Source organism: Canis aureus, chromosome 18, assembly GCF_053574225.1.
Source record: "Canis aureus isolate CA01 chromosome 18, VMU_Caureus_v.1.0, whole genome shotgun sequence".
NCBI classification, from domain to species: domain Eukaryota; kingdom Metazoa; phylum Chordata; class Mammalia; order Carnivora; family Canidae; genus Canis; species Canis aureus.
This window is the reverse complement of record NC_135628.1, coordinates 60516429-60539857: the sequence shown is the minus strand read 5'-3', so window position 1 is coordinate 60539857 and position 23429 is coordinate 60516429. Positions and strand designations below refer to the sequence as shown.

General features: G+C 44.7%; 1 protein-coding gene across 18 annotated transcripts in view; it reads right to left on the bottom strand.

Moving 5' to 3' along the window:
• SNAP47 (synaptosome associated protein 47) overlaps positions 1 to 23429 on the bottom strand; it is a 52034-nt gene that overhangs the window by 21703 nt on the left and 6902 nt on the right. For 17 of the 18 annotated variants that reach the window (XR_013357200.1, XR_013357192.1, XR_013357195.1 and 14 more), the window contains exons 3-4: positions 13753 to 13833; positions 1676 to 2166 (exon numbers count right to left, since the gene is read on the bottom strand). Coding sequence is in view for 7 of the 18 variants with exons in the window: in XM_077857444.1 (XP_077713570.1) it covers positions 1676 to 2166; positions 13753 to 13833 (572 nt within the window). In the remaining 11 variants the exon portion in view is untranslated. The remainder of the gene's footprint in view (positions 1 to 1675; positions 2167 to 13752; positions 13834 to 23429) is intronic. The other variant, XM_077857442.1, reaches the window with a different exon arrangement.

Sequence of the window (23429 nt, the reverse complement as noted above, 5' to 3'; positions counted from 1 at the left end):
ACCTCCTTTTCCCCTCCAGCCCTGTCTGCACCTGGACACGTGGGGTCAGGGCCCAGCAAGCCTCTTCTCCCCTGCACAGTGCCACACTCTGTGCCACGTGTGCTCACAGCTGCCCCCTACATGGGACATTCTGTGCCATGCCCCTTCTCTGAAACCACCAGGCGGAGCTCCATGAGAACAGGGACTGTGGGTGCCTGGCACTACGCCTGGCGCAGGGAGTTCTGGTTCAGCAGCAGCAGAAGCAATGGCTGGAGGCACTCTGCATTGGGACCCAGAAGCCCTGAGTCTCTTCCTCCCACTGCCTGGCCCCTCCCACAGGAAAACAGCAGTGTGGGGGCAAGGGGTGGCCAACGGCCTGACCTGCTCAGAGTCTTAGGCTCGTGGCATTGCCCACCCTTCTCAGTCCTGCCTTGAGAGAGGGGCCAAAGAAAAATCTGGAAATGCTAAGGAAATAAGTTTTTAAATGAAGTTTTTACATTTTGGTGCTTATGGGACCAGATCTATCTTCAGGTATATTTCTTTTGAAACTTGAAGCCATCTAGAAATGTTCATGTGTTAGGGAAACAGGTTACATATTAGTGCTGAAATCAATCACTTCAGAGCAAAAAGAAACCAGAACCGTAACAAACACTTCTCTAACTGTAACAGATGTCCGGCAATCAAAGTTAATAAGAAGAGACTACTAGGCTGTTAGAAAAATCATTATAATGCAGACACAGGTCACCTATAATGCTAGCATTAAGAAATATGGTATTTTATGACTTTGGGATTTCTTTAGCTGGGCTCTAAAACAAACTTAATGGGAAAAATGCTAGATTAGACCAAAGCAAAATTAAGGATTTCTGTAACGGAGAATGACGGTCTGGCAGAGGTACTGGTAGCCTCTAGAGCCAAGAAAGGATGCAAACCTACATGTGAGGAGCTCCTACAAATCACAAAAAATAAACAGCACAGTAGAAAACAACAACAACAACAAAGCCACACAATCCACAGAGAAAAATGTGTGAAGCCAGAAAGCAAATAAGGAGCGTCAGATGTTCCACATCACAATCAATGATAGACATGAAAATAAAGGCACCAGCGAGATGCTACCTGACACCATCTGGATGGCAAACTGACAAGTCAGATGACCCCAGGCTGCCCCAGGCAAGGCTGGGGCTTGGACCTGGGACTCTCTCAACCTCCAGGGCCACGCCCAATGCCACACACTCCCCACTAGGGGAGGCCTGCAAACCTACAAAAACTATGCTGCAGTTCTCAGAGATTCTGATTTCTTAAACAGGTACCCAGAAGGCAGGCTGAGATGACCCTGATTGAGGCTGAGGTCAGGGGTGGAGGGACTGGATGCCTACCAGGGCAGGCCGGTCACACAGAGGAAAGGGGGAAATGCCTAACTTGGAGCCTGCCTCTGATCTGAAAGGGCCATCAAGCCCTCCTGCCCTCCGGGGAAACCCACATAGCACTCAGTGGGTGATAAACCTGAGCTCTGGGATTTACACACTCTGGGATGGCAAGTACTAAGTTGTTTTCATTCACAAACACATGGACAGTCACTGCTGCAGAGAAATCAGCAGCTGCTCCAAGTGACACAAGTGAACAGTGTACCCCAGGCATGCTACGTTCTGACTGCAAGTTTGGAGAAGGAGGCACACTCCAAATGCCAACGCTCACTTACCCGCCTGCCAGACTGAGCAGCCCTTCTCTATTGGGGAAGACGATCTGGCACTTCTGGGCATCAAGGCATCTTCTAACAGCTCCATCTTCTTGCTGAACTGCACCTCCAAAATGGGGATAGCCTCTGACATCTTGGCAGATATCAGGCGATAAGCTATGTCTGGCCTCCCAATGAACCGCTGTTGGATGCTAATCTCATAAGGCGTGTGAACCTTAATGTCATCTATATCTTCTCTTTCGAATCTGTGCATGAGCAAAGAACAGGAGTCATGGATTTCCAACCCAGACACAAGGATGGTGAGACTTCCTGCTTTAACATGAGATGCATTCCCCTGGGAGATAACAGCAGGAATTCGGACCACTACCCCTTCTTTTCCAAGAACTTTGGGACTAGCCATTGAGGTGCTTTCCTTGGGGTTTGTTTCTGCTGGCATCTTCCAAAGCTTGGAACTAAATGGCCACCAAGAAGGGGACTCCAGCTCCGTCAGCAACCTAAAAGACCAAACGAAACACAGTTAACTGAGTTTGAATGTTTTCTTCAAAACTGCCTTAGGGTTCATAAAGCAGCTAACCATTTTATAGTGTTCTTTTCCACAAGCACACCATGAAGCAAAGAGCAGGAATTACTACCTGCGTGTTTTAGAAAAGAAAACTGAGGCTAAGAGCAGATCTCTTAGGCTTACAGACTACAAAGCCGTCAATAGTAAACACACAACAGAAACACACATCTTCTGACTAGAAATGTTGCCCTTTTCACCCTGGACCCTAGCTAATTCTGACTCAAAATAAATCCTGACCTCAATCTGCAGGGATCTGTCCTGTCTAATGTGGTAACAAGCACATGTGGCTACTGGGTCCCTGGAGTGTGGCTGATATAATGAGGGACTGATTTTAAACTTAACTACATGTGGCTAGTGGCTACCACAGTGGATGGCAACACTATAAAATAACTGCAAATAACACCAAGAGATCTACCTTGTGCTGAAAAAAATGGAAGCAGGAAAGGAAAAGCAAAGGAAGAAGGACCAAATGATATAAACAAAAAATAAATATCAAGATGGTAGAGTTAGACTCAGCCATATTAGTAATTATACTAAACATAAATAGACTAAATCCTCTAATTTAAAGGTGTATTGTCATCCTGGATTAAAGACATAAACCAATAAACTACAGCTATATCTTGTTCACAAGAGACGCTGAAATATAAGGACACAGACACATCAAAGCAAATGGATTGGGAAAAAGATAGATTGTGCCAAAAGTAAACTCTAAGATAAGGGGTGTTATCAGGAATAAAGACAGGCAATGCATAATAGTAAGAGAGTCAATTTGAAAAAAAAAATACAATTCTAAAACATATATCTAACAAAATTTCAAAATTCATTAAGCAAAAATTAACAAAACTAAAAGGAGAAATAGATAATCACAGTTGTAGATTTTAATATGTTTTCCTCCATAATTAACACAGCAAGAAGACAAAAATGATTAATAAGAATATAAACACTATTTAATCCACTCAGCCTGACTGATATTTATTGAAACATCACCCAACTGCTGAATGTACACTCTTTTAAAGTGTACTCAGAAGATTAAGAAAAAGACCATAACACATCTCAATAAATTTCAAGTATTGAAATCCTACAGAGCGTACCCTCTGTCCCCAAAGAAATGAAATAACAGATTAGTAGAAAATCCTCAAATATTTGGAGATTAAGCACAATTCTAAATAAAGGGAATCAGAAAATATCTGAAATGAATGAAACCAAATAATACGCAGGAAATGGCTGGATGCAAATGGAGCAGTCTTGAGTAAAATTTATGGCTCTCAATGCACGCATTTGAAAACTTCTTAGGTTTAAAATAAGTGACTTAAGCTTCTGTTGCAAAAAGTTATAAATTAAACCCAAAGAAGAAGCAAAAGCAGAAATCAATGAAATTGAAAAAAGAAAAAATGAACAAAGCCAAAAGTTGGTTCTTTGAAGTAATTTTATTATTTTTTAAAGATTTTATTTATTCATGAGGGCAGCCTCGGTGGCTCAGCGGTTTAGCGCCACCTTCGGCCCAGGGCCTGGTCCTGGAGACCAAGGATCAAGTCCCAAGTCGCGCTCCCTGCATGGAGCCTGCTTCTCTGTCTCCTGTGTCTCTGTGTCTCTCTGTGTGTCTCTCATGCATAAATAAGTAAAATCTTAAAAAAAAAAAAAAAGATTTTATTTGTTCATGAGAGACTCACAAAGAGAAGCAAGACACAGGCAAAGGGAGAAGCAGGCTCCCTGCGGGGAGCCCGATGTGGGACTTGATCCCAGGACCCCAGTATAATGCCCTGAGCCAAAGGTAGATGCTCAATCACTGAGCCACCCAGGTGCCCCTCTTCGAAGTAATTAAAATAATTAAACCCTTACAAGAAATGATCAAGAAAAAAACAAAGAAAATGCATATTATCAATATTAGGAATAAAAACAGAGGTTTCACCATAGATACTTTAGCCCTTGAAAGGCTTCTAGGGAATATCATACCCAGCTTTACACTGATGATTGGGACAACAGTAAGTAGACAACATATTTAAAAGACCCAACCTTCTAAAATTGAAGCAGGAAGTAGTTTAAGAATATGAATACACAGGGTAGCTGGTGGTTCAGTTGGTTAAGCGCCTGCTTTTGGCTTAGGACATGATCCTAAGGTCCTGGGATTAAGCCCTGCACCTGGCTCTCTGCTCAGTGGGGAGTCTGCTTCTTCCTCTGCCCTCTGCTTCCCCCTGCTTGTGCTCATGCTGTCTCTCAGTTAAATAAATAAATCAAATCGTAAAAAAAGGAAAAAGAATATGAATACTCATAACAAACTGGCAGCAAGAGAAATTTGGCAAAATCCCATTTATGAATGTACCAAAAATAATAAATACCTTAGGGTTAAATTTAACCGAGGAAGTGAAACACCTGTACTCTGAAACCTATCAGATATTGATAAACTGAACATGACACAAACAAATGGAAATAAATACTATGCTCATGGATTGGAAGGATTAATATTGTTAAAATGTCCATACTACCTAACACAATCTACAGATTTAATGAAATCCCTTTCAAAATACCAAATGCATTTTTCACAGAGCTAGAAAAAGTAATTATAAAATTTGTATGGAACCACAAAAAACCTCAACTAGCCAAAGTGATCTTGAGAAATAAGAACAAAGCTGGAGGTATCATAATCCCAGATTTCAGGATATACTACAAAGCTGTAGTTATCAAACAGTACAGTACTGGCACAAAAACACACACAGATCAAAGGAAAAGAATTGAAAGCCCAGAAGCACATCCACACTTTCATGGTCAATCTATGACAAAAGAGGCAAGAATATACAACAGGGAAAGGACAGTCTTTTCAACAATGGTGTTGGTAAAACTAGACAGCCACATGCAAAAGAATGAAACAGGACTCTTTCTTACACCACACACAAAAATAAGCTCAAAATAGATTAATGGCTTAAATATGGGACTTGAATCCATAAAGCTCCTAAAAGAAAACGTATATAGTAATTGCCTGGACTTTAGCCTTAGTAACATACGGAACTGTCTCTTTAGGCAATGGAAACAAAAGTGAAAACAAACTGTTGGGACTACATCAAAATAAAAATCTTCTATACTGGGCACTTGGGTGGCTCAGCAGTTGAGCGTCTGCCTTTGACTCAGGTCGTGATCCTCGGGTCCTTGGATTGAGTCCCACATCGGGCTCCCCACAGGGAGCCTGCTTCTCCCTCTGTTTATGTTTCTGTCTCTCTCTCTCTGTCTCTCATTAATAAATAAATAAAATCTTAAAAAAAAAAAAAAGCTTATGCACAGCAAAGGAAATCATCACTGACAAAACAAAAAGCCAACCTACTGAATGGAAAAAGATATTTGCAAATGATACATCTGATAAGGGATTAATATCCAAAATATATAAAGAACTTATACAATTAATCACCAAAACAAACAAGCAATTGAATTAAAAAATGGGCAGAGGATCTGAATAGGCATTTTTCCAAAGAAGACATCCATGTGGCCAAGAGACGTGAAAAGATCTAAACATCACTCACCATCAGGGAAATACAAACCAAAACCACAACACTCCTAACTCTGGGAAACGAACTAGGGGTGGTGGAAGGGGAGGAGGGCGGGGGGTGGGGGTGAATGGGTGACGGGCACTGAGGGGGCCACTTGACGGGATGAGCACTGGGTGTTATTCTGTATGTTGGCAAATTAAACACCAATAAAAAATAAATTTATTATATAAAAAAGAGAGATATCACCTCATACCTGTCAGAATGGCTAAAATTAACAACACAGAAACAACAGGTGTTGGTGAGGATGTGTTGAAAGGGGAACCCTCTTATACAGTTGGTGGGCAAACTGGTGCAGGCACTCTGGAAAACAGTATGGAGGGTCCTCAAAAATTAAAAATAGAATTGCCATATGATCCAATAATTCCACTACTGGGTATTTACCTAAAGAAAATAAAAACACTAGCGATAAAGATATATGCACCCCTATGTTTACTGTAGCCAAACTATGTAGCCAAACAACCCAAGGGTCTCCATACATGAATGAATAATGAAGCGCGCGCTCTCACACACACACACACACAGGAATATTACTTAGTCACAAAAAAGAACGAAACCTTGCCATTTGTAACAATGTGGATGGAGGGATCCCTGGGTGGCGCAGCGGTTTGGCGCCTGCCTTTGGCCCAGGGCGCGATCCTGGAGACCCCGGATCGAATCCCACGTCAGGCTCCCGGTGCATGGAGCCTGCTTCTCCCTCTGCCTATGTCTCTGCCTCTCTCTCTCTCTCTCTATGTGACTATCATAAATAAATAAAATTAAAAAAAAAAAAAAAAAAAAAAAAAAAAAAACAATGTGGATGGAGCTAGAGTGTATTATGCTGAATGAAATAAGACAGAAAGACAAACACTACATGACTTCACTTATATGTAGAATAAGCAAATAAATAAAACAAACAAAAAAGCAGAAACAGACCTGTAAATACAGAGAACTGTTGGCTGCTGAAGGGGATGGGGCCTGGGGAAGGGGCAAAATGGATGAAGGGGATGGGGTATTACCGGCTTCCAGTTATGGAATGAATAAGTCATGGGGACGAAAGGCACAGCATAGGGAATATGGTCAATGGTATTGTACTAGTGTCTCTGGTGACAGATGGTAGTTACATGTGTGGTGAGCATAGCATTAAGTATAAACTTGCCAAATCACTACAACATACATCTGAAATTAATGGAACATTGTCAACTAAACTTCAATGCAAAAAAAGGGGCATGGATGCCTTCCCCTAACTGGAACAGTGTCAGAAAAGGTACCTGAGCCACCTCGACATCCACCATTACCTGGCTGCACTAGGGTTCCTTCCCCTAAGTGGGATGGTGGTAGAGAACACCACATGAAAGGCCAGGGGCAACAAGGGAAACCTTACCAGTCCGTAGAGGGGGACGGTAACAAGACCTCCCTAATTCTCCCAGCTAGGGCACAGTGGTGAAGAAGCAAAAAATCCCACTCCCAGCCAGCAGCAACAGGTGTCTGTACCTACCCCAAGGCACGAACAAGGGCCAAATGGGGAAATGAGGGCTCTGACCCTCACATGGCAGTAAGAGGAATCAGTTTTTTTTTTTTTTTTTTTTTTTTTTGAGAGAAAGACAGACAGTGGAGGAGGGAGGGAGAGAATCTCAAGCAGGCTCCACACTCACCATGGAGCTGAATGTGGGACTTGATCTCACAAGCCTGTGATCACAACCTGAGCCAAGATCAAGAGTTGGACACTTAATGGACGGAGTCACCCAGGCACCCCAAGAGGAATCAGCTTCTTACTCCTGGGATGCCATGTCAGGGAAAGCTCTGCAAAAACAGAAAAATAATATCCAGAGTCTTAATACCCAAAATGTCCAAGATACAATGAAGAATTACTTACAATGCCAAGAACCAGGAAAATCTCCACTGAGATTAAAAACGTAAGCAAATGCCAAAACTAGGATGAAACGATGGACTTACTCGACAAAGATTCTAAAGCACTGTCATAAAAGTATTTCCATAAGCTATTATGGACATGCTGGAAATAGATTAAGAACCAGAAAGTCTTAGCAGAGAAACAGAAGAAACAATAAAGTACCTGGGAATTTTTGAACTTAGAAATATAATAACTGATATAAAAAAATGGGTAGATGTAAACTGCTGCATGAGATGATAAAAGAATCCATGAAATTAAAGATCAAAGAATAGAAATTACCCATGCGAACAACAGAGAGAAAAATACTAAAAACAATGACAACAAACCCAAAACTGAACATTCGTATCACCAGTACTCCAGCTGGAGGAGAGAGAGAGGGTAGGGCCAGAAAACAGTTCAAACAAATCTGACCATTTCCCAAATCAAGCAAAAATATATAAGCCCATAGATTCAAAAAAATAAAACCTCATTAGACCCACATAGCATAAAATCAAAAAAATTACTGTGAACTGATGTTAAATAGACAAAAGATCTTGACAGCAGTAGGAGAGATTCACCTACAGGAGGAAACCAATTCCAATGATAAGATGCTTGTCAGAAACCATGGAGGCTGGAAAGAAGTGGCACAATGGTTTTCAGTGCTCCAAGAAAAGAACTGTCACTTCAAAATTCCATATTGAGTGAAACTTTTCTTCAGGAATAAAGAGGAAATTTAATTATTCTCAGAGGAAGAAAACCCACAAAGAAACTGCTGCTAGTAGGTGTGCCCTAAAAGAATGTCTCAAAGAAATGGATGAATCAGTAAGGAATCACTGAGGGCAGGAATCCTGGAACATCAGGAAGGAGGGTAGAAAAACAGAGTAAAAATATAGGGAAATAAAACAGACTTTTTTTTTCCTCTTGAGCTGGCTAAAATATGTATGGCATTTGAAGTAAAAATTACAACACTGATGTGGTTCTCAAGTAGGCAAACGAAGTCAAGAGATAATTAACTTATACATCCTTTCTATGAATCAGGCAGGGTAAAGCGACATAAAGACATAAAGACAGGTTAGGTTTCTACATAGTCCTCAATCTGGTAAAATGCCAACCACCAGCACCCTGGAACCAATTATGCATATATAATGTAATACTGAGAGCGATGAAGATGAAGAATCTATGTAAGGAGATAACATTCAAAACAGTGTAGGTAAGTCACAATGCAATCTGAAATAATATTCAGGTAACCTACAGGAGGCAGGGGGGAGAAAAGAAATGAACAGAGGGAATAAGTATCAAAAAATAAAATAGCAGATTTAAGTGTTTTTATACACTAATAATTACATTGCTAGGATGGCAAAACTGCTCCAGATTCTATCCAATTTCTATCAAAATCCCAGCTAGCTCTTGTGCAGAAACTAGCTAGTTGATCCTAAAATTCATACAGAAATGCAAGGGACCCAGAATAGCCAAAACAATCTTGAAAAAGATTGGTGGAGTTCCCACTACCTGAGTGCAAAGCTTACTATGAAGCTACAGAAATAAAGATGGTGTGGTACTGCCATAAGGTCACACACATGGATTATTGATAGAACTCAGTCCAGAAACAAACCTTTACATTAGGGTCAACTGGTCTCCAACAAGGATGACAAGACAATTCAATGGGGGAAACAGTGAGATATTGCTGAGACCACTGGATATCTACACACAAAGAAAAGAAGTTGGACCCATTTCTCATGCTATGAACTCCAAGTGGATCACAGACCTAAACAGAAAGGCTAAAAAAGAGTAAACCTCTGTGACTTTGGACTAGGCAATGAATCATGTAGGACATCAAAGGCAAGTGACAAAAGAAAAACAGATACACTGGATCTCATCAGGCAGCCAGAGCAGGGCTACAGGCGCAGGAGGTGATGCAGTCAGGCCCTGGTGTCCCAGCATCCCAAGGAGGAGCTGAGGACGCAGCTACGAAGAGAGCCTGGGCACAAGAATGCCACAGTTTTCTGCCCTGGTCCCATGGTATGCTCCAGGGAGGGAAGTCCCCTTGGCAGTGTCTGAAGGTGGGAAACTGCAAAGCTCTGAAATGCTGATTTTTTGAATGGAAAAGATCAATGTTGGGATGCCTGGGGGGCTAAGCAGTTAAAGCATCTGCCTTCGGCTCAGGGCTTGATCCTGGAGTCCTGGGATCGAGTCTCATGTGCTCCCTGCATGCAGCCTGCTTCTCCCTCTGCCTGTGTGTCTGCCTCTCTCTCTCTCTCTGTGTGTGTCTCATGAATAAATAAATACAATCTTATAAAAAAAAAAAAGAAAAAGAAAAGGATATTTGGTACTAGTATGTTGAAACCAAAAATAAAAACAACAAAGGATTTTCTCTGGTCATTAAAACAGAGAAGCCAAAATAGGAAACAGACTTTGCTACATCTGTTGGGTTGGATAAGTTTTTCCCACCATGAACGCAGAAGAAAATGGATGAATTCTGTTTTTGAATATGTATAAATGATTCTCTTGCTGTAAGTATTTTAAGAAGAAAAAATTAATTGAACAGTCATGAGCATTATAACATGTTTGAGAATTGTTCTAAAGTACAAAGTGGGGCACCTGGATGGCTCAGTCTGCAGAGCATGTGACTCTTGATCCTGGGGTCTTGAGTTCAAATCCCATGTTTGGCATAGATATTACTTAAAAAAAAAAAAAAAAAAAAAGGTTAAGCACAAAAAGTGTAAAGATTGTTATTTCCAAACTCGACTGTTCAACCAAATGACACAATCTGCACATCTTTTGTGAATATTATGAAGGTCACTGATGGGACTTAAAGTTGATAACATGAAGCCTGAGGAGAAAATATCTATTTGGGGGATGCCTGGGTGGCTCAGTGGCCTTTGGCTCAGGTCCTGATGCCGGGGTCCTGGGATCGAGTCCCACACAGGGCTCCCCACACAGAGCCTGCCTCTCCCTTTGCCTGTGTCTATCATGAATAAATAAGTAAAATCTTAAAAAAAAAAAAAAAAAGAAAATATCTACTTGGAAAGTTTAAGACAAAACTTCTTTTATTCAATCTGTTCTATTTAGTTCTAAAATAAATTGTGTTTGATTCCTTGGAGAAAAAAAAATTAAAGTTCTCTGCTTCAAAAAATACCTTCAAGAAAGTAAAATGAAGGCACCTGGGTGGCAAAGTTAGTTAAATATCTGACTCTTGATTTCGGCTCAGGTCATGATCTCAGGGTTGTGAGATTGAGCCTCCTATCAGGCTCTGTGCTCAGCAGGGGTCTGCTTGAGATTCTCTCTTTCTCCCTCTGTCTCTGCCCCTCCCAAGACTAAAATAAATAAATCTTAAAAACAAAACAAAAAAAGGGGCAGCCCGGGTGGCTCAGCGGTTTAGCGCCGCCTTCAGTCCAGGGTGTGATCCTGGAGATCTGGGATGGAGTCCCATGCCAGGCTTCCTGCATGGAGCCTGCTTTTCCCTCTGCCTGTGTCTCTGCCTCTCTCTCTCTCTCTCTCTGTCTCTCATGAATAAAAAAAAAATAAAAAAAAAATAAAAAAAAAAAAGGTAAAACAACAATCCACAGAAAGGGAGCAAATACTTTCAAATCATATATACCATAAAGAGACTTCTATCCAGAATATATAAGGACTTCTTACCAACTCCATAATAAAAACACGACAACATAAAAAACACTCAAATGATCTGAAAACATATGGGAAAAAAGCACATGAAAAGATGCTCATTATCATTAGGAAAATGAAAATCAATACCTCAGTGAGATGCCACCTTGCACCCACTAGAAGAGTTATAATAAAAAAGGCTGGTGATAACAAGTGTTGATGAGGTTGTGGAGAAACTGGAGCCTTCCCAATACTGGCAGAGACATAAAATGGTGCAGCCACTTTGGAAAACAATTGGTCAGTTTCTCAAAATGTTAGAGACCCAGCAATTTCCCTCCCAAGGGAAATGAAAACAAATGTTCATACGAACACTTGTACACAAGTGTCCATAGCAGCACTATTCATAATAGCAGCAAAGCAGAAACAACAAAACATCCATCAAAATCGGTAATGGATAAACAAAATGTGATATGTTAATAGATAATACAATAGAATCTTAGTCAGAAATACAAAGCAACAAGGCACCTGGCTGATTCAGTCAGTAGAACATGTGACTCTTTGATCTCAGGGTTGTGAATTCAAGCCCATGTTGGGCATGGAGCCTACCTAAAAACAAAAGAAAGAAGAAAGAAGAAAGAAGAAGAAATATGAAGTAACAAAGTACTTCTTAAGTATATCCTTATATCCTACAACAAGGATGAACCCCCAAAAACATGGTATGTATGTTAACTCTCTAAAAAGGAGAAGACTACAGAGAAAGAGTAGATCAGTGGTGACCTGGGCAGGGTGAAAAGAGAATGACTGCCAAAGGGCTTGAGGCAACCTGTGGGAGTGACAGAAATGTCCTAAAATTGGACTATAGTGATATCTACACAACACTGTAAATTGAAGAAAAATCACTGAATTGTTCACATACAATGAGTAAATCATATGGTATGTAAATTAGAAGGCTATTTTAAAAAATCTAAGACACATCAGAATAAAACTTCAGAATATCTAGGATAGGGAGGAAAAAATAGCCACAATCCTACACGACTTAGCAATAGCATACAGCAGGAAGACAACGGAAAACATTGTCAAAATGCTGAGCTACATTAGGCTCAACTGTGAAGAGTCAACTGTCATTCCACAGTGCCATTTTCCAACATCTGAGCACTGAGGCCATACTCATAGATGCCAGTGAAAACACAACCAAACTAATTACCTCAACAACTAGATTCCAGCAAACTCCTGATATCAAAACCAACTTGTCTTCATTTCATTTAAAGAAAGATATAGAATACCAAGAAGTAGGAAGTATATAATCAGAATTTTAATATATGTAAACAAATTTGTTTTCTAGAAGTTCTATGGGGCCCTTTTGCTGCTTTTTATCATGGAGAGGCCAACACAGAGGTTTCAAACATCATGAACTGAAGCGGCTTTCCCGCCAGAGGGAACTCAAAGAGACAAGACGTATTTCCTTTTCCCTTGACAGGAGCCAGATATCTAAGATTTTTTTCAGTTCACTAGCTGAGCGGAGAGACAAGGCAAGAGAAACTTCAATGATCACACACAACAAAGAAGACATGGTTTGCAAAAATAGTTTGGAAAAGACACAAAGGTCAGCCCCAATCCTCAATAAGCAAAGACCACCAATCCCCAAGGTGTAGGAGAATTAGGTTTCCAGAGTGAGTCAGTCAGCTTGGGCTGCTATAACAAAAATACCACAAACTGGGGCACCTGGGTGGCTCAGTGGTTGATTGCCTTCAGCTCAGGCTGTGATCCCGGAGTCCTGGGATTGAGTCCTTCATCGGGCTCCCTGCACAGAGCCTGCTTCTCCCTCTGCCTGTGTCTCTGCCACTCTCTCTGTCTCTCATGAATAAATAAAATCTTAAAAAAAAAAAAAATAACAAACTGCATGGCCTGAACAACAGACTGATTTCTCAGTTATAGAGACTGGGAAGCTTAAGATTAGGGTGCCAGCAGATCTGGTTTTGTGGGAGAGCTCTCTCCCTGGCTTGGAGATAGCTGCCTTCCCATGTCCTCACATAGCAAAGAAAGGTCTCTAGCTTCTTCCACTTATCCCATTGTGGGGGCTCCACTCTCATGACCTCATCTAAACCTAATCACCTCCGAAAGGCTCTGCTTCCTTACACCATCACAATGAGGGGTGACTTCAGTATATGAGTATCAAGGAAACAAATACTTAGTCCATAACAGAGTTACCACAACCATAACAGAATGTATAGTTTCCAAGAAAAAAATTACACAACATACAAAGAAAGAAGTATGGCCATTCACAAGGCCTATTACCATTTCTGAGGAAACTCTAATATTTTGATTATTTGTCAAAGATGTTACACCAAAATCTTAAATATATTCAATGAGCTAAAGGAAACTATAACAAATAACTGAAAGGAATAAAAAAAAATGAACAAAACAAGAATATCAGTAAAAAGACAGAAATTATGAAAAGAAACCAAACAAATTCTAGAGCTGAAAAATACAATAACTGAAATGAAAAACTCACCAGAGGGATTCAACAGCAGATGTGGGCAGGGAGAACAGAGAATCAGCAAATTTGAAGGTAATATCTTTGAAATTACCCAGTCTGACAGGCAGAAAGAAAAAGAAAAATGAATACAGCTTAAACAATCTGTGGGACACTATCAAGCATCCACAAATGTATTACAGGAATCCCAGATAGACAAGAAAGGGGCAGAAAAGTAATCCGAGGAAACACTGGGCTGAAAACTTCCCAAATCTGATGAAAGATATGAACGTAAACATTCAAGAAGCTCACCAAACACCCAGGAGGATAAACTTAAAAAGATCCACACTGAGATACATTATAAAGTGTTGAAACTCAAAGACGCAAAAAGAGTTTTGAAAGCAGGAAGAGAAAAGTGACCTGTCACATTCAGGAGAGTCACAATAAGTGGTCCAATGTAATCAAGCAGCCCCCAAGGAGCTGGCTCACCAGCCTGGAGAATGGAGCCATACTGGAGACTCAGCACTGGGGTCTCCAGATTAGGCGTGCAGCAGTGGCTGTGACCAGGCTGGCCTTGGTGAGTTGAAGTCCACATTGCTGAGCCCCCTCATAACTTCCATCCCTGTTACCATGGCCACTTTGCTCATGGGCCCATTGGGTTAGGAGATGCTGGGGAAACAGGCTGACTGGTACCCAGAGAACAGGTCATCTTGTCCACATGGTTATCACAGTCCTCCTCTGCTGAAGCATTCACACAGGTTACATCTTTGCCTCTTGTCCCACTAGAGAAGTGTATCCACATACTTCTACTCTAGACCTCCTTGTCGTGAAGTTTCTAATTGTGTTTCCTCCATTCCCCAAACATCCAGCCAAACCACTGGCCACAGTCAAGCAGTATGCAGTTGACCTCTGGCCATTCCTCCTTCCAAGGAAATGGCTGAGCAGAGTACCACATAGTGGTCACCAGTCTTAGGAGAGGACTCTAAACACTTCTGCCCATAGCATCTTGGTACTGCATTTACCACAGAACACAACGTGGTCAATCACTGGATGGGGTAATACCTAACCCAGCTTTACTTACGTAGAGAAGAGACAGAACGAAATCAGTTCCAATATTAGGCAGTGGTCTCTCATGGCCAGTAGGTCCCCCGGCAGCTGACACAGGGCAACTGGCTTATACATATCCCTGTAATGCTGCAGTTCATGCCCCCTCCAACCCCCTGCAGTCTGAAATACGGAAAGCTGCGGGTGTGCCTGAGAGCCACTGACATGTATGCTTGTGTAGGACAAGAGTACCGGCTGAGCTTGTAACAGGGAAAGCTATTTCCCTACTAGGGGATAAACTGGCACAGGCTGTGTGTTCCAGCCCTAAGACCCATCCTCATGAGGCTGAGAGTGGGTCAGAAGACTGTATACACAAGACTACTCACCCAACACAATGATTTTCCAGGTGCATAGACTGAAGTTCTGCCCCTTGAAAGGATTTCCCTTCACCACTGTGGACTTCTGGGTGATGCCTCCATATTGCACAAAACCATCTGTACCAGGTTCCACTATCTTCCTCCTCAGAACTGGCTATGGGGGGCACTCCCCATGTAGGAAATGCACCATAGGGGCAGGCTCAGAGAATGCAGTGCAGCAGGAGTGGGGGCCGTGGCATTTGAGCTGACCTGTCATGTGACCTAGCCTGTGCTTTCAGAGCCTGCTTGAGCCTTATCTCCCATATCCCACTGTCATTGGATGATGGAGTGTCACTGTGCATGCCCCACTTTATAGTTGGTGGGTCACACAATATTCACTTCACGAAGAAAAGCTCAGATTGCATGATAACTGGTGGTCCATGGTCAAGCATTCAGTCTCTACAAAGGCCCAGTAGCAGGTCAAGAGCGGTTTCTCAAAAACAAAACAAAACAAAAACAAAACAAAACCAACCAACCAACCAACCAACCAACCAACCAAACAAACAAAAACAGTTATCCATAGAAGATGGTAGGACTTTGCTCCAAAATCCCACACACATGCACTGTGACTCCCTACAAAGGTCTGCCAAAGGCTCCAAAGGGCACCTCTGTCTACTGCAAACACTTTGAGTGCTATTGGATCATGTGGCCCAAGTGGCAACCTGGACCTGCTGCAGAGCCTTCTTGTTCTGGGCCCCACTCAAAGGTTTCAAGTCACTTTGTAAACTGGCTGGAGTATCACACCCAAATGAAGAGTATGTTGCTTCCAAAATGCTAAGGGGCTCACCAGGTACTGTGTGTGTCTCTCTCTCTCTGTTAGATTTTATTTATTTGAGAAAGAGAGAGAAAAAGCACGTGTGCACCTGTGTGTGATGGGCGGAGGGGCAGAGTGGGAAGGGAGAAGGGAGAGAATCTCAAGCAGACTTCCCACTGGGTGTGCAGTCCAATATGGGGCTCATTCTCATGACCCTGAGATGGTGACCTGTGTTGAAACCAAGAGTCGGCCACTTAACTGACTGAGCCACTCAGGTGCTCCAACTGAAGAGCCAGGTGCAAAAACTCTTTCTTCACCTAGAGGAGATATTTCAGCAAGCCCTGCTCACTCCACTGGATTCCCAGAAATCTCAATGAGAAGGGAAGTCCCTAATTTTGTCAGGTTTCTTTCGTACCCTCTGACATGCAAACATCTTTCCAATGCATCTAGAGTAGCTGCTAATTCTTACTCGATCCAGTCTGCATGGTGTAAGCCATGTCATAGACCAGCACGCTATCCTGTGCAGTGAAAGCCAGTCAAGGGCCCTCGGACATACACTGTGACACAGGGCTGGAGAGCTGAAATATCCCTGATGTGGGATGACGCAGATGTCCTGCTAGATGTGCGGCTGAAAGTAATCTGACTTAGCTGTCCTGACAAACAGCACAGAAAGAGAACATTTGCCAGACCGACTGCAGCATTATCAGGCTCCAGAGAAGGTGTTGTTTGGCTCAGGCATTTGGAACAGCAACTACAGTTAGAGTACCAGCTGGTTAAGTTTAGGACAGTCCACTGTTTTTTCCCAAGATCTGTCTTTTTCTGCAAAGTCGAATAAGTGAGCTGATGGAGATGAAGTAGGGCTCACTATTCATGCACCCTTCAGGTCCTTGATGGGGTGCTGATCTCTTAAATCCCTCCAAGAATGGCTTACTCTTCTAGGTAGTCTGGAGGCTTCCACTTGGCCTCTGCCACCAGAATAGCCCTTGCTGCCCCGATCAGGGAACCAGCATGGGGTTCTGCTAGCTGCTGAGTGTGTATATTCTAATTATGTGCTCCAGTACCAGGAAAATAGCCCTGGAGTGGGTTCAGGGCCTACTGGGCCCACTGTGAGGCAGACCTGAGCTAAAACTCCACTGATCTCTTGACCCCCCAGAAGCCCCTACTCTGAATGGTATGTTACAATCAGCAGCAGTTTCAGCATCTAGTAGTCTCAAAAAAACTGAGTCCTGCTCCCCAATGCACAGCCATCCTGCTTAAATGCCACAGGTCTCTGGGAGTCAGACTACTGAGATTGTTGCTTTGGCTCTTGTGCATGATGGTGACCATCCCCACTTGTCTTCAGTGACCAAGGGCCACCACCTGGCCCTGCCACCTCAGAATCTTGTTATCCCTGCTGTAGTCCCACCGTCCCTTCTGGCCTACAGACAAGAAAGGAGCCACCCAGAACCTCAAGGACACTGGGGCCCTTCACAAATGCATTTCTCACAGTCCTGGAGGAAAATGTGTCCTCTGGACCACACCAGGTGGGCGAGTGGGTCTAATGTGGTAAGTCCAGGCTACCATTCCAAAGTTCACGCAGTGTAGGCCACTCTTCAGTGTGCATGTCACCCACTGGCCAGAACCCTCTCCGACCCCAGGTGCTGTAATACCAAATCTAGCATCTCTCCCATTCGTTTGGTCCTGTCCCCTGTTCGGTCCTGTTCCCTGCTGCCCCCTCCTGTGATAGCTATTCCCACACAAGTCCTGCAGACTTCTGTCTGTGTTTACTGGGAGCATCATGTGGTACTTCCACAGGGCTGCATGCCTCCTGCATGTGATCCATGCGCTCAAAGATGACACTCTAGATCTCATGTTCAGAGATCCTGGCCCTGCAAACAGGAGCTCAGGGTTTCTTTCAGAGTAGAGACAGAAATGGTCAGGACATTTATGGGGCACCCTGAACTCATCCGTTCCCTCTCCTACTTTGTGCAGGGGAGTTAGGAGCAGTGAGCAAGTCTCGTTACTATGGAGAAATGGTCACTCAGAACCTTACCTTTTAAAGTATGTGAGTAGGGGTGTCCCATGGTGGCATTCAGGCATGTCTAGAGCCAAAGGCCATGCAGTAGTTCCCTCTACACCACTGGAAATAAGAGTCAGCAGCACCTTTAAATCTATTCAGGTTAGAAATCCCAGAAACTACAGAATATGTTCAGAAAACACCCATTAGACCTAGTACCAGATTCCATATTTATCAGGGTCCTCCAGAGACATATCATCTATACAGCAAACATAAATAACATCCACACATATGACACGCATGCACACACACATGTGGAGAGGGGGGAGAGAGAAGGAGTGGGAGAAAGAGGAGGAGGGAGAGAGAAGGAGGGAGATAAAGAGTAGGAAGGTGAGAGGAAGAGGGAGAGAGAGGAGGAGAAAGAAAGGAGGAGGGAGAGAGAAAGAAGAGGGAGAGAGTGGAGGAGGGAGAGAGAGAGAGGAGAAAGGTGAGAGAGGAGGAGGGAGAGAGAGAGGAGGAGGAGGGAGAGCAGAGAGGAGGTATGTGGAGACAGGGAGGATCCCTCTTCCTGAAGAGCACCGAGGACACCCTGTGTTTCCAACCTGGGACTGTGGGGAAGGAGAGCACAGAGGTTTTCAGATGGAGTGCTGTGACCTGGTTACTGGCTGGGCTGCCGGGAGGCAAGGGAGGGGTGGGGTGGGGTGGGGTGGGGTGGGGAGGAGTTGGGGTGGGGAAGAATCCTAAGAGGAGAATAACAGATCTCAGCCATGAGAATGGAAGCCATGGCAGCAGGGGCTGAAGGTGCTGGCTCTGCGGGAGGGTCAGGGGAGGCCACGCTTCCGGCCCCATCAGGTGCTGCTGGCCCCAAGGACACCAGGATGGAGTGAGATGTGAAGGGGTGGCCCTTCTGAGACAATGGGCTCTCCTAGGCACTGGAGGTGTCCGACCCCACAGGGAAGTGGTAGGGCAGCCATCGGGGGTAGAAGGATCTGATTCTCTTCAATTCAACGGGAGCTTCTCTGGGTCACCATTTAAATTCTCAGGAAAAGCAACACAACACGTAAGACTAATGGCTCCGATACTTCAGGTTAGTTAGCAGTTACCCTCATTTCCCAGTGGGAACCCTAAGCAAACAGCAGGGGTTTGGGGGTTGTCACAGCAAATATGAGAGCAGCCTTGTATTACTCTTCCTAATTTCCCATTAAAGCATGGATCCAGGGATCCCTGGGTGGCGCAGCGGTTTGGCACCTGCCTTTGGCCCAGGGCGCGATCCTGGAGACCCAGGATCGAATCCCACGTCAGGCTCCCGGTGCATGGAGCCTGCTTCTCCCTCTGCCTGTGTCTCTGCCTCTCTCTCTCTCTCTGTGACTATCATAAATAAATAAAAATTAAAAAAAAAAATATTTAAAAAAAACACAACAATCTGGTCATGCTTAAAAAAAAAAAAAAAAAAAAAAAGCATGGATCCAGGTATAGAAAACAGCCAAATGGTAAATCAAAAGAGACCACTTGGCCAAAGCTTGATCTATTGGACAGATGAAGCCATATGTCTGTTTTACCCAACTTGGAGTCTGGAGCCACCAGCCCCATGACCCCTGCAGACACCGTACATGCACCCTGCCACTTCTGTTTCATGGTGAGCTCTGATGAACATGGCAGGACCTGCAGTCCGTGGAGGGCTTTGCTGTGCTCTTGCTCCTCCACAGCTCGGCAAGCGGCAGAGCCCCAGCTCACCACACTCATGTGGAAGCAGGTGCTCACTGACCTGCATCTAGGCTCCCATCCACTAGGGTGCGGGGCCATTGCCCAAGCGTGAGGACGGCATTTTACCCGCTGCATCTGCAGGGCGCCAGCGCTCCTCTGAACAACTGCAATAACTTAAAGAGAACACAGCCCAGAGCTAATCCTCAAAACATAGCAGTAGGAACTGAACACAGATACTATTCTAAATAAGTATACATTGGTCTGCTGAAAAAGATACTCCAGGATATGCTGTTTGGAAAAACAGAAGACTGGCTAAAAATGACCAATTCCAATTGTGTGTGGTTTTATCCCTACAGGAAGCCCTTCACTCACTCCTGACCACCTGCCCATCTGGGGACGGTACCAGACGCCACAGGTTCCCCCTCTTCCCCGAGACACCAGCTGCAAGTCCAGGGGTTGCCCCCACTGACCCCCCGGCTACAGACCAGAGGCTCCCACGGCTCCTCCTTGGGTCCCTGAACTTGCTTGAGTGGCTCAGATCTCAAAGAAACGTCCCATGTTACCAGCTTATTATCCAAGGCTGTGATCCGGGGCCAGCCCCGGGGCAGGTCACTCTCTCCAAGTCTCTATGTGCTCACAAGCCCCAAGCTCCCCAAGCCCATCCTCCCAGGTTTTCATGGGGCCTCATGACAAAGGCGTGATTGATTACATCACTGGGCATTGGTGACTGATCCCCTCTCCCCTCCCAGAGGTCGGGGCGGGGGGAGGGGACTGAAGTGTCCAACCCTCTGCTCCCAGGGTTGGGTCCCCTGGCCACCTGCCCCCATCCTGAGGGGCCACCCAAGGTCACCTCCTCCACACTCCCTCAGGGGCTCCTTATGAGCACCAGGACACCTCCATCGCTCTCCTCACTTGGGGAAACCCCAAGGGCCTTAGGCACTCTGTGCCAGGAGCCATGACAAAGACACACACGTACTTCGTGGTATAAACCACGCGATCAGAGAAGGCAAAGTAAACACACGTATTTTCCCTGGGGACAAAGAGAAGAGATAGGAGCAACAAAATTTTAGAACTTGGAAACCAGGCAGACTTTGCAAAACCAAGAAAGTAAGCTGTAAGGCCGCAGTGGCACAAGCCAAGAAATAAGCCAGGCTGCAGTGCAAACCCCCTATGGGGAAAAAGATCAGGGACCTCCAAAAGCTGGCGTGAAGTTGGGGCTCACAACCCAGCAGACTCAAAGTTCATTTAAGGAGAGCTTGGTGAGATTGCCGACCTCACGAACCCCGTGCTGCTGGGCCCCACTACCATCTGGCCACCACTTCCTGCTCTGCTGAAGCAGGTGTGGTGAGCTGAGAGCACGGAAATGGGAGGTACATCCCTGGCCCTCCCTGTAGGAGGTTTTCCAGCAAACTCTGAGAGGTAAGAGGACAGCAACCCAGAGAGAAACAACAGCTGCTACTAAAAGGAAGATTAAAAAAAAATCTTTGGGGATCCCTGGGGTCGAGGCCCACATTGGGCTCCCTGCATGGAGCCTGCTTCTCCCTCTGCCTGTGTGTCTGCCTCTCTTTCTGTGTCTCTCATGAATAAATAAATACAATCTTAATATATAAAATTAAAAAAAAATAAAAAATAAATCAATCAGAAATCAAAAATATCACAAAAATGGAAGGGTAGCAGGAAGATAAAACCTTAGAAACAAGAAAAAAACATGGAGAGAGGAAAATGAGAATGCTATGAGAAGCTCAGTACAGGACGCCTGATAACCAGACAATGGGAGTTCCAGAAGGAACACAGTTGACCACTGAGGGGAAGAGCCCCACGTCACAGACAAACCCGAAGGCTCACAGGGACCCACTTGAGGACCTGTGCCAGCAGGAGATCCCCCCCGCCCAGGGGTCCATCAGCTGGTCTGCGGAAGCTGTCCGTGGTGGCCGTGCACACCCCTCCAGCTTGGGCTTTCACACTTGGGTGCTCCTTGCATTTTCCTATACTGCTACTTTGCCTATTTAAAAGCTCCTATAAGTGGTGCTCTGTAGTACGCACTTGATTTTGTTTTGTTCCTGTTGCTTTCGGGGGGATCCAGGTGGGTCTGTGTGGATATGACCAGTCAGCCTGATAAAATCCGTGTATTGCATCACAGTCAGTAGGGACCACTTACCTGCCCAGCCCCCTGAGGAGCAGCCACCACAGCTGTTCATGACCATCAGAGCTCGTCCACACAGTGGGCTTGGTCACAGGGTCTGCACATCCTTGGCCTGGCTAGGTCCTGCCAGTGGCCGAGCCAAGTCACATCCATGACAGCAGCAGGAGACTTCTTGTCCTGACCCACACGCTGACTGGCCGTCAGTGTTGTTTCATCTATCAGGGGTGCCAGCCTCCCTGTCATGGGCCTGCGTCATTTGCTTCAAGACAAGAGCATGTGCCCTGGCCTCCCTGTGCACATCCCACCCCTACTGGCTTGGAAGACGGATGGCAGCAGCTTTGGACGCAGCCACGGGGCCCAGCGCATTACCTAAAGCCTTCTACTTCTACCTGCCTGGGACACCGACAGACGCTTATCCTACTCTCCAATCAACGGCCACAGCCCATTTTTCTGTCGAATTGGCTTATTCCCATTTTGTCATATGAGTTCTTTACCTGGTTGGGTGTGAATCCTTTGGTGGGAATAGGGGTGGATGTTATAAGCATTTTCTCCTATTCTCAGGTTCATCTTCCCCTGTCCTTTGTTAAAAGAACATTTCTAAATTGCCAGATTGTTCTCCGAAAGGATTACACCAACAGACATTCCCAATAGCAGTGTGTGAAAATGCTTATTCACTGTCCTCTAGCCGGTACTGTGTACCCTTCCTTTAATTCTTATTAATGTCATCACCGAAACCTGAATTTCTGTTATTCCAATGCTGATGGTAGAACCCCTGTGGAGGGCTGGGGTCAGATCTGCTCTGGGGTGCCGCCTGGCAACCCACACTCCATCCAACTCATGTCTGTGTACTTTGCCCCGGGCCCCCGAGTCCAGGGGAGGATTCTCTGTGTGCCACTTCCAGGTGAGGGGAAGACAACACTGGAGATTGGGTGGCAGGCTTTCAGGGACCAGGCGTGGAAGTGACTCACATCACTCCTGCCCACAACTTGGTCCCATGACCCCGGGGTGGCATAAAAGGCAGAAACTGCCCAACTGTGTTCCCAGGAGGAAAGCTCACAAAGGGTTCATGACCTCCCACTTCATCCACCACAAGCACCCCTCCTTAGGTTAAGCACCATGGTACTGCCTGGCTTTTCACGCGCTCTCTCCCTTGGGCACATGGAGAGCCCAGAGGCCCCAGGACATAGGATAACACGGCAGGCAGACTGTAGACACAGGCAGGAGGACTTGGCAGTCTTCTATAAAGGGATGTGTAGAAATCTTAAAGGTGCTACTCTTCCCACTAACACATCTACTTTATAAATGCTATTTTTCATTGACAGTTATTTCTATAACTAGATCATGGGTTCATCATTGCATTTCTTAGACGAACAAATCATCTTTTCTTAGTTTCTTAGTTTTCAAAAAATGCAGGAACATTGGCACACATCATACACAAAAACAAAAGCTCCTTGGGGTCCCTAACCCCAATCCCCCCAAAAGAGTGGGGGGTCTCTGAGGTAGAAGATTGGGAGTGGCTGGTGTGGCAGCAAAAGTGGCAGCTCCTGGAGCCAAAGTGAGTCAGCTCAAACCTTGAGGCTACATGGCCACGCAAAATAACAAACTTAGTATGCATGACACTGAAGAAATCACCAGCCTCTGGGCCCATTTCCCCCACAT